General features: G+C 41.0%; 1 protein-coding gene across 1 annotated transcript in view; it reads right to left on the bottom strand.

Moving 5' to 3' along the window:
- TAOK1 (TAO kinase 1) overlaps positions 1-12500 on the bottom strand; it is a 3628992-nt gene that overhangs the window by 1510570 nt on the left and 2105922 nt on the right. Inside the window, exon 14 of the mRNA XM_044054451.1 lies at positions 1596-1727. Within this exon, the coding sequence (XP_043910386.1) occupies positions 1596-1727 (132 nt within the window). The remainder of the gene's footprint in view (positions 1-1595; positions 1728-12500) is intronic.

Below are 12500 nucleotides of genomic sequence, written 5' to 3'. Positions count from 1 at the left end.
ACTAGAACTCAGTAAAGAAATGCCAAGCATGCCCCCACCCAGATAGACGTGCCCATCACCCCTGAATGACTAATGGCTCAGGGACATGATGGTACAAACTCAGGTCATCTGGACCTCAAGTCACAACCATAACTCATTACACCACAGGTGCAGGCTAGGAGTCTTTAATCACTATGATGTGCATTGTCAAAACATGATGGAATGTAAGTATGCAAACCCATTTTATGTTTTTTACGGAAATACATTTCTTTAAAAAATATACATACATATATGAATACAGATAAACACACACAGCTGTTTGTGTATACACACAAATACACACAAACACATACACAAACATATGTACATGGTCTAAACATGGATATATAGACAAACGTGTGTGTGTATGTATATATATATATATATATATATATGTATATATATATATACATATATGTATATATATATATATATATATATACATATATATATATGTATATATATATATATGTATATATATATATGTATATATATATATGTATATATATATATATGTATATATATATATATATATATATATATATATACATACACACACAATTTTTTTAAATAAATAAAAACAAAAACAGCCTCGGTACATCTGTACAAAATCATTTTTTAATGCAAATCTCTACCTACAAAACATTGCAGCTTTAGCTGACCCAACAAACTACACCTCCTCTAGATCCAAGTCACGTTTGCTGTAGCAAAGCAAGAATTAACAACCCAAGCTGACAGTTCTTCCATTATTAAAGCTGTACTTAACCAAGCTTACAATATTACTCTCTGGAAAAAACAATCAAAGCCAAGCAGCCTAGAGATGAATATTTACTTTTATATCTCTAACACAGAGGTTGGCCATGTTCCACTGCAGACAATAGTACTGGCTCAGTATGCCATTATGGCACATTAAATGAAATGTTACTGTGCCCACATTTTTGATCTCTAAATATGCAACTTCCAAGGTTTCACCAACTCAAAAGAACAGGAAAAGTTTACTTCACTTTCTCCTTAATTGATGTAGTCTTGGTAGTAGTACAGACCGCTATCAGGAGATGGGGTTGGAGGAATACACAAATGATATAAAAATTTCTTCACTCTCCCCAACATATCAATAGCTTGTGTCACATGGGGTGTGGAGTACAGTGTGGTCAGGTAGTGTGTCACTGACAAGTTTGGTAGCTGTAACTCCAATTTGTCAAGAATATGCATCACTATTTCCACCCAGAGAAGTGTATTCAAGTTTTCTCTGCTGAAATAAAGTAAAATCTGCTCCCCAATGATTTCAATATGCAATACACACAAAATAACTCATGATAGTCTATATGCTGCTCTTTTCCCATAATTTACTTTGACTATTTTTAAATTCTGAAGGAAACTGGAAAATGTTAACATCCACGCCAACAGCAACACGAAAATGTATAACTCTTCAGCTCTGTGCCTTAAAAGAAACTTTTTGAAACATAGTAGCAATGATAAATCTGCAAAATATGCCGTAGATGTTCTAACAAAGCTTTCCCTGTTTTGGTACTGTAGTATTTTTTTTTTTTTTTTAACAGTAACAAAGACAAACCTACCAAAGATGCTGTGCGTATAGTAGCAAAGTGCTCTCTATTGCGGTAATGTGATTTGTGTCTTGACACCTGTGGCGGAGACTGTGGCTCTGATGCTCTTGCCCTGGGATCAGCCTCTTCTCTATATTCATCCTCCTAAAATGAAGTAAAAAAATAACCAGTAATTCAGATATTCCCAAATCTTCCGGCAGAAGGTGCAATGGTTCTAGCTTCAAAGTACAACAGTAAAATACAAATGATCAACTACATTACTATAACATACACAACAAACCATTATGAATGTAAAGACTCCTATTCTAACACCAGAAATTTTTTTAAGATCAAGAAATGCAATCCTTACCTCTGAATAAACAGATCCTAAGCTTTTGGGATTTGTGTTAATAATAGGAGCACATGTATGAAGGCAATCAATTTTATTCTGTGACAAATCATACTTCTGTCATCCCACTAAAACAACAACCATAGACTTCAGGCGAATAAGTTATGTTTAGTTAATTCTGGTTAACCAGATTTAAATAATCAAGAAGTAAAATTAAGAATCATGGGTTCAACTCCAGGAAGAAAAATAATTATTAATGGTATAGTCTTCTCACATTCTGTAAAGTGACTAGAGTTTATGTGACTGTAACCACCGGCAAATGCTGACTTACTAAAACATATGATGCTGTAAGTATGCTATGCTTAAGTCAAAAGTTTTACAAAAGTACAGTGTGCAGGAACAGTAGGCATACTAGAAGTAGTAAATGAAGTCTGGACAGATCATCACTTGCGACAGTCTGTCAGGGTTTAAATATGAAAGTGATGTGTCACTTAAACAATGCTATGAGTAGTGCTGGCAAATAAAACATTTACCCAAGAAAGAACAAATTATCTCTATGTGTGTGTATGTATGTATGTATATATATATATCTATCTATCATATATCTATCTATACAAATATAAATATATATATATATATATATATATATATACAGACATATACAGACATACACACACACACACATATATATATATATATATATATATATATATATATATATATATATATTCAACTTTATAACTATGACAACACAGAATGAGATAATGTAAGTGTCCCATTGTGGCGCAATGGGCAGCACACTCTCCTTTGGTGCAGAAGGTTGTGAGTTGTATTCCCATACCAGGTAGATTACATTCTGCACTCCTGTGTTGTCCTTTGAATGAGACATTAAACCAAGGTCCCATCTGCTTGAGTTGATGGTAGCTCAGGTGGGTGTAAAAGATCCCAGGGCACCGATCAGAGAGAGTAGGGGCTCTCTATTTGTATACAAAAAAGAGCTTGCTCTTACAACATATTTAAAAACATTTACAAATGTACAAATATATATATATACAAATCTGTGTACACATATTCATAATTTCCTTTGCAAGCATACTAAATTTTCATTCCTATTAGACCTCCACTCCTTTTTCAATAACCACCATCTGATTTTACTTAATATTGTTGCTAAACTCCATTTACCATTAAATATAATTTCATTTATTCTTTCAATATAAATGACCCACAAAGTACAGTTGTGTAAAATCTTATCGTAACAGTAGATGTCCTTCTCTTCACTGTTGCAGTATTCATTACATTAGGGAATTTCATTACATTAGGGTTCCCTCACTAATGGCAGCAGGACTTGCAGCCAGTACACCAAAGCCTATAGGTTGCTTTAAAGTATGCCGTATATCACAAGTATGCTCCTTGCGTAGCGTAGGGCATAAAGGTGATCTGCGGACGTACCATCCTCAGAACTGAGAGCCCCAGCTGGAACACCAGTTCAAGGAGAAGAAAAAAGTAAGCAGTACAACCAGAAAACAAATGGGGAGGACGGAGGGAGTGAATACTGCAACAGTGAAGACAAGGACATCTACAGTTATGGTAAGATTTTACACAACTGTACTATGGTCCTTCCATTTCACTGTTGCAGTATTCACTATATTAGGGAGAATACCAAAGCTCAGGAAGATGACAGGGAGGAGTAAGGTCCAGCAAAGCTCTCTAAAAAGCCATGCGGGATGGCTAACAAAACCAGCTCTAGCTCTGGAGATTCCATCTAACTTGTAGTGCTTGGTAAATGTATGCTCAAAAGTCCAGGTAGCTGCCTCAAGAATAGAGTTGGTATCCGAACTCTCGGAAAAAGCACAAGAAGAAGCCACAGATTTAGTAGAATGAGCCTTAACAGAACAAGGAAGTTTGTTACCAAAAAGAAATAACAAAAAGAAATAGATTTTGAAACACAAGAAGAAATAGTTTGCTTGGATACAGTCAATCCTAAGGGTCTAGGATGAAAAGAAACAGAGCTGATCAGATTTCCTAACAGTCTAAGTCTTATCCAAATAAAATCAGAGTTGTCTATGAAAATCCAACATGCACAGCACCTTCTCACTAGCAGATTGTGGAGAAGGGGGAAAATGAATAGACTGATTTAAGTGACAACTCATTAAATGACTTGGGCATAAAAGAAGGATTAATACACAAGGACACCCTGTCCTTATGGAAAGCCAAGAGAGGAGGTCAAGCCATAAGGGCTTGAGGATCAAACAACCATCTGGCAGAAGTAAGGGCAACAAAAGAACAGCCTTCCAAGAACAGTGCTGCACATAAGCTGAACCTGCAAACTCAAAAGGAGCCAGTAAGTTTTTCCAAAACAAAATTAAAATTCCAAGAAGGAACAGGCTTCCTGGGAGGCCGAATATGAAGGACACCTTTAAGAAATTGTTGAACTTCAAATCTAGAAGTTAAAGGAGGAGACAAAGGCAGACAAGGAGAGAGAGAGCTGATAAGTGGGCCTTAACATAAGGATACGCCAAACCCAGCATAGATCAATTTACACAGATAAAAGAGAACCAAAGGAAAGGAGAGACACCAAACATAAAACCTCTTCCATTTCGATATGTAGGATTTCCTAGTATTGTGTTTCTTGGCTTCCTGCAGGACCCTAAGCATGTCCTTAGAAAAAAAGGTGTCTATGTGGAATCAAAATTCTATCACCCGCAGTGTCAGTTGTCAAATGAAGAGTGGACAGATGGTAATGGATGAGAGATCCCTTGTCCTGTATGAGTAGGTCTACCCTGTGTGGTAAATTGTGACGACTGCCCTTGGCTAAATGCAGATGAAAAGGGAACCAATGCAGTCTTGGCCAAAAGGGAATCACTAACAAGATTTTGGGAGCATCCTGTTGAATTCTGAACAGGACTTTTGGAATGAGGGGAAAGGGTCAAGATGCATCCCCTTACAAGAAAAATACAGGGCATCCACCTTCCAAACCAAAGGATCTGGGACTCTGGCACAAAATAGACAGAAAATACAGGAAGTTGTTCAGAGGGGAGGCAAAAAGATCTATTTGAGGAGTACCCCGCTGGTGGACAATGTCCAGAAACATATCCCTGTAAAGCATCCATTCATGGGATTGACTGAAAGACTTCCTCAGAGTGTCTGCCACAATGTTTTTACCTGAAGGAATGTTAACTGCCTGAGGAGTCACCTGATACTGGACAGCACGATTCCACACTAGGGATGCCAACCAGCAAAGAAGTTAAGATCTCACCCCCCCCACCTTGTTTGTTCACATAACACATCACTGTGGTATAGTCTGTAACTACCTTGAGAGGTTCTGAGAGAAGAAAGGATGAAAAGCCTGAAGCGCCAGCAGAAGAGCTCTCATCTCTTTGACACTGCTGGTCCCCATCCCATATCTGAAGCATCTGTTAACAGCTATTGAGAGTAAAAATGGAGATGAAAAGGCAACCATGGATTTAGAGACAACTGCTGAATCCAGCACTGAAGTTCCTTCTCCAGACAAGACCAAAGAGGAACTACAAATTCGAGGGGATGAGCATGTTGAAGCCAGACTGATTTCAGAAACCACTGAAACTTTCTCATGTGGAGTTTGGCCAGAGGGAGCATAGGGAAAGTAGATGCCATGACGCTCAGAGCTCTTAGAAATTCCCTAGCTGTAACAGACACCAGAGTAAAAAATAGTTTGAAAGAAGGAAATGAGTGCCAAGTCCTTGGGAAGAGGCAGGGATGCCAACATAGGCAGTGCCTTTATCCTGCACCTCAGAAAAATATGGTCTTGAGGAGGAGTCAGAACAGACTTTTTGAAATTTACTCTGAACCCCAGGCTTTGCATAAGAGAAATGGCAAAGTAAAGATTTTGAAACAGGATCTTTGGAGAGGATGCCAAAAAAAGAAGGCTGTAATGGAAATACTTGGATCCCCTGAATCCTGCAAAAAGCAATCACAGGAGCGAGCATTTGGTTAATACTCCTAGGGGCATAGAAAGGCCAAAGGGCAAAGCAGAGAAATGAAAATGCCAGGAAGCAGCAGAGAAATGTAAAAACTTCCTGAAAAAAGGATGGACCGGGATATGCAGAATAGTATCCTTGAGTTCCAGAGACACCATATAAGCCTGAGGAAACAAAGTCTGAAGAGATAACATTCGAACTGGTCCTAGAAACACCCTGGAGTAAAACCTCCACCCTTTTAGTTTCTCTGAAATTTACAAGAAACAGAGTTTAAGTTCCTGTAAAAGACTTGCCCTTATCCTGAAGGGACAAACATAGCAGCAGCAACTTCACCAAAAGTTTATCATCAAGAGGGGCATCCATCAACTTAGCCATAACATCAAAAGGCTGAAGTCGAAGCCAAGAATGCCTCATCACTGATACAAAAGTAGCAGCCCTAGAAGAAGCATCTGCTGCATCATAACTACACTTGATGGAATGACGACCCACCTAGAAGGAGGTCCCGAACAGGGAAAGGGCAGAAGTTTTACCCTCAGAGTCTCTGGAAGATCAGAAATAACCTGACAGGTTGGGATAGGACAGCCAGCAAATACCTGGACATACAAGTCTGATAATTAAATCCCTAAAAGCCAAGTTAGCATAAGTATAAACCTTCTTGCTTAACCTTTCCATGGTCCTGCTATCTTTATCAGAGGGCAGTAAGCTGGGAAAAGGAAGCAACTGAGAGGGCTTGTCAGAAGCTACAGACAGCACCGAGGGGTCAGCAGGAGGACACTTCTACAAAGCTTTACTGCCTCGGGCACCCTATAGAATCTATCAGGCTTCTTGAGAGCAGGAGCCTGAGAGTCTGCAGCCTTAGAAACACTGGAAAATGCATCCAACAAAGCAGACAAAACAGGAGGCACAGCAGATGGCTTAGGAGTATCCATCTGCAGCAACTCATTATATCTCTTATGACCTTCAAAAACCGAAGCACAATCCCATTTAAAGAACTCCATCACCCTGAAGATAGTGTACCCAAAATAAATCTCTTCAAAGGAGTATCATAACTGGTAGATTCCTCTTCCTCTGATCCATAGTCCAAATGAGAGGGAATCTGAGAAGAGTAAGCAAGGGATCTCTCATCAGAATCCAGTTCCTCCTCAGAGGAGTCTTGTTCCCTGGGTCTTTTTAGGGGAGTAAAGGACCACGGAGGCTGGAACAGAAACTCCCTAAGGAGGTTTCAATGCCAAAGTACTAAACAAGCCCTGAGTGAAGGTATGCCATTCACTCTGTGGATCCTTAGGAGCAGGAGTAATATGTTTAGTCTTTTGTTTTTTCTTCAAGGGGACGTCCACCTTATAAAATTTGGCAGGCTCAGACCCAGGACAGCATTCAATACTGGTAGTAGGGACTTCTTCTCCTGACTAATATTTGAGGAACACCCCCTAGGTCCTGGGCGATAATCAGCCATAGTCCCCCCCCCCCGAACACCTTAAACAGACGTCTGCAATGCCTCCACTGTTAAGTATTTACTGGTATTTGTTCTCCGTTTAAAGCCATCTCTTCTGCCTACTCTGGTTTTCCCACCAAGTAGTACTTAATTAACTGACCCGTTAACTATTTAAATAATTCTTTACAGCCTCCTGGCTGACTTTCTGCTGTTTTAAATGTTTTTTTTTCAGTGCCTCACTGCTATTTTTCTGCTGTGTTAAATATTCTCCAGTGTTTCCCACTGAAACTAGGGTAGCTAGTAGCTGTAGCAAAGTCCAGATCCAGGCCTGCTGCTTCTGGAATTGTTTAGTGTGGTTTGTTTGTTCTGAGCACGTTTTCCAGGCCATCTTGGATTGGAAGGGGCCTATCTGCACTTTTGTGAGAGAACTGTGTTGATTGGGACCTGACTGGTAAAGGGAGGCTGGTTTAGGGCTTGGAATAGACATCCTCATTGGTCCTTTTGAATTCTATTAAAAGTTTTTTTCAAGCTTTAGCTTCTGGTATTTAGGCCCATGCACTACTGTGCAATTGTGCACAAAAGCCCGACAGTTAAATTCAACAAATTTTCCTTTAAATCCAGGCAGAAATATCTATTTGACGAGCTCCTCTGTGATCGTTTCTGTATAGGCACCCATAGTGTCAACACTCTTCAACCTAGCATTATAGACAGTTGGACTACCTTTGCAACTCCTGCCAACCTTGCTGACTTGGGTCTCTTGAGGCAGTGTAGCAACTGACTCATGTACACAGACAACCCTCTACTAATAATACAATCTAGTACAGAATGCAAGAGATGTATTTACACCAAGAATCTAGAATCCATGCTCTCTCTCACTCAAAACAGTCACATGGAGAAGGTTGTCAACTCACCCACCACTACATATTCACATAGTACCACTACTCATACACAAACTACTCCTCACACACAGTATGCATCAAACGCGTAAATCCACATATGCGGAGGTTCTCTCAAAAAACTTACCGAAGCACCAGGGCGCTCCAAAACACAAGTCTGCTACAGCTAACACAGTCTCCAAAGCTCCCGTGACACACAGCAACACCACTGTCTCACCCACCAAGCCAGCAAGGAGTAACACTCAAAAACCAAGTCTTCTTGTCATTGCAAACTCAATTGTGAAACACACAGATGTCCCACTCACCAGGTTAGACAAGGAGAAAGTCACGGTCAGCTGCCTGTCCAGTACCTGGGTTTGCCAAATCACACATGCACTCAGGTCTCTCAGCAACAAGTACCGTTATGACTCTGTCATAGTTCATGTTAGTTTGAATGAACTGAGATGTACTTTGCTGGACTATATGAAGAGAGACATGGTCGAGCTCTCAGAGTGCATGTCCCAGGCAGGTATGTCTCTAGCCTTGAGCAGCATACTGCCTTCACCTAAAATGATGCCATAGTATAAACAGAAAATGATTGACTTCAATAACTGGCTTAAGTTTTTGGTGTCAATCCAAGGGGATCCAGTTCCTGTCTGCCTGGGAAGCCATGGTCTACAAACCTTGCTGTTTTGCGAAAGACGGTTTGCACCTGGCACCCCTAGGCTTTCAGCTATTGGCAAAGGCTCTGGTCTCCCACATAGTGCATTTTTTTAGGCAAAGTCTCGAAAGCAACATTACCAACGTGAAATTAATCAATCAGAACAAAATAAGGGTCATGCTGCTAAATGCTAGGAGCTTAAACCAAAAACTGCACCTCTATCACTTGAAGATGAAGATGTCTGTGCAGTCAAAGAAACTTAGTTTAAGGTCTCAGAGAGTACCCTGGTCCTGTAAGACTACAACGCCTTCCACACCTTTAGACCGCAAAATAAATGTGTGAAAACCAAAGGAGGTGGTGTTTTCAATCTATATTACAGATAAATTCACCTCCCATCTAGTTAGACTAGACAACTCCTTGGAGTTACTCCAGATAAAGGTTACAGTGTGTAAGACCACCATTCAAGTCCTAGCCAGTTATAGATCCCCCTCTGTGGGTCACGACACCCACGAAGCCTACTTAACAAAACTGAAGGCAATCCAAATTTTACTGAACACACTGGTTATGGGGGATTTCGATTATCCCACCAACAACTAGGAAACCTACTCTAGCCCAGTCTTGCTAGTACAAAAGCTCCTTGACTTTGTGAATTCAAATGCCGTGGAGTAAACTGTCCATACCCTGACAAAAGGAACAAACATTCTAGATGTGGGCCTCACCAATGCATTCCAAGCCCCACCCCAAGCTGAAAATGGCAACTATGCTGAAGCTTACACTAAAGCCCTGTACAATCACTTGCATAAGTGTATAAACTCAGATGTACCAGGCAGAAACAAAACCAGAACCCCAAATAAAATCAAGCTGCCATGGTGGACTTCCAGCATCAACAAACTCTACAACAAACTCAAAAAGTTGCTGTCCAAGAAAACAAAGACAAGGACCCAACAATGGAAAAGCACCCACCTCAGCCTTAACAGGCAAATAAGACAACTTGTCATATCCTCTAAGAGCTCCTTTGAGAGAAACCTAGCAAGTACTGCCAAGGATAACCATAAGGCCTTCTACAGCTACGTAGGTAACCTACAGGGAAGGACCCAGAAATGTGCAGAACTGGTGGCCAATGGTATCACACACATCGACCCCACAGAGACAGCGAACCTGTTAACTGATAGAAATTTCCTCTCCCTTATCTCCTCTTAACTTACAACCCCCCCCCCCAACTCACCCTTTTCCTTACATATCTGAAAAGCAGGTCCTCAAAGCCTTTTCCAAAGCAAAGAACATGGCCTCTATGGGACCAGATGACATCCCAGGCTGCCTTCTAAACAGGCTAAAACATAAACTAGCATCCCTTTTCAATCGCAGCCTACCACAGGCTTTGTTCCTGCGGAATGCAGAACAGCTACAGTTATTCCCCTCCACAAAGGTGGCCTAGCAACAGACCCATAAGCCTAATTAGCCTCATCTGTAAGGCCATGAAACGTATCACTATGGACCTCAAAGACATAGGTGACCTCCAAACCCTGGATCCTACCTAATTCAGCTTTGTGAAGGGCAGATCCTGCCAGTTAAATCTGGTGGATTTCTTTGAAAGTCTGACCAAGGCCATTGATGAGGTAAGTATCTGTGCACACAGGATACCTCGACTTGGCAAAGGCTTTAGACAGAATCCCACATTCAGGCATGACTGATAAACTTAGCAAACTGAATGTAAACCCCTTCGTTGTAAGATGGGTTGCCAACTGGTTTACAAACCGGACACACACTATCAAAGTGGATGACTCCACATCAACCAGCACACATTACTAGTGGGGTGTCACAGGGGTCAGTGCTGGGGCCTCTTACTGTTTGGTATATACTTCTCAGAAGTTCAAGTCAAAACTAAAGCGTTGTGGCTGACCAAGTGTGCAGATGACTGCAAACTGGGTGCAATCACTGAATCCCCAAATGATGTCAGTATACTCCAGGAGGGTCTCACACAGACCAACGACTGGTGTATTAGTCACCATCTCAAACTGAATGCAAAGAAATGCATCATCATTCCCTTCGGCACAAACAATTTCTCTTCACATTAACAAATCAACAACAATACCTTAAGTACCCATGAAGTCATATGGGACCTGGGATCACAGGTTGACTATGACCTTAAGTTCAACCACGACGTGTCTACCGTTCTAAGGAAAGCTTTCCAGGTAGCTCACTTGATTAGTTATGCCATTGCCTTGAAAGCAAAAGAGGTTATAACCCTCTCTAGACTCGGCACTTACCCGGCCTATATTCCTCATCTGATATGTATCATACTAAGCACCTGCAGCAATTAAGACACACCTCAGAGGTTTCTAACAAAGATCAAGGGCCTCCAGCATGTGCCTTACACTGACTGACTTAAGTCCCTGTCACTACACTCCGTATTAAGACTTCTTAGCCAAGACTTATGCCTGGCCTGCAGAGCAACTCAAGACCCAAACCTAATGAACTCACTGCAGATCTGTAAATCAAATGGTTTAGGGCTACCAATTCCAGGGACTTAAACATGGCCTGCGACTTAAATAGGATGTGCTGTAGGGACAGATTATTTTCCCAGCAATTGTCACATCTTTGGAACTGGCTATCAATTCATGTGAAACAGAGCACCTCTATGACAATGTTCAAAAGAAACATGGACATGTGGATGGGGCACTGTAAATTCTTAGTGGGGATACCACCCACAACCTGGACATGGACAGTCATCACTAAATGCCATCTTGGGTATTGACTTGTATGCTCATGGTACTAAATTGGGTTGAAATGGCTAGGCTTAAAATGACCTCCAAGTCGACAGCCTAGTAATCTCCTATGATCCTCCTAGTAAGTGCTTAAAGTCAGATCCCCGACAACCTCCAACCCAGTCACAACAGAGAAATCCAACAACAAAGCTGGGCGAACCTCCGAGCATTCACTTGGCTCAGGAGAGATGTCCGCTGGAGGATGAACAGCAGAACATTCCGGCCTAGGTGTCTTGGCCTTCTTCACTGATGGCTGTCCCTTGGAGTGGAAGGTTCCCTCCATTGTGTCTTTCGCAAGAAGCTTAAGACGCTAGTTTTCAAGATAAAGCGCCAAAGAAGACAGTTTACTAAGAATGGTTTTAGGTACAAAGGCTTGACAGATGGAAAAGGATGCATGGTCATGCAAGGCACCAAGGCAAAACAGACATTGTTCGTGGAGGTCTTTATGGGGAATCCGTCTCCCACACTGGCATTTACCCTTCTTGGACGACATGAAACTCCACAAGCAACATATAAAAAAAAGATAAGTAAAAACGAACCCCAAACGAGGCACTTATCTGCAATGGTTTGGTGAACCAGCAACGAACCTTGCAGACCAACGATCAAGAGATGGCATTTAGACTGGTGGCAAAGAAGCTCTAAGGATAATATGTCAGGACGTCACCTGTATGCCTATGCTACATGCAAGGCACATACCTGTGACAAACGTTGTACCTTAAAAGCAACGTAAAGGCTTTGGTATATTGGCCGGACGTTGAGCCGCCCTTGGTGGGGGATCCTTAATGTAACGAAATTCCCTAATATAATAAATAGTGCAAAAATGAAATGGAAGGACACCTTTAATTATTCTTTTAACACATTTACTTCTATTCTTAAAATATCCATATTTAATCATACCCA

Source organism: Protopterus annectens, chromosome 13.part0 (genome assembly GCF_019279795.1).
Source record: "Protopterus annectens isolate FY-2018-M chromosome 13.part0, PAN1.0, whole genome shotgun sequence".
Classification (NCBI taxonomy): Eukaryota; Metazoa; Chordata; order Ceratodontiformes; family Protopteridae; genus Protopterus; species Protopterus annectens.
The sequence above is the reverse complement of the archived record's forward strand: the minus strand, read 5'-3'. Positions and strand labels throughout refer to the sequence as shown.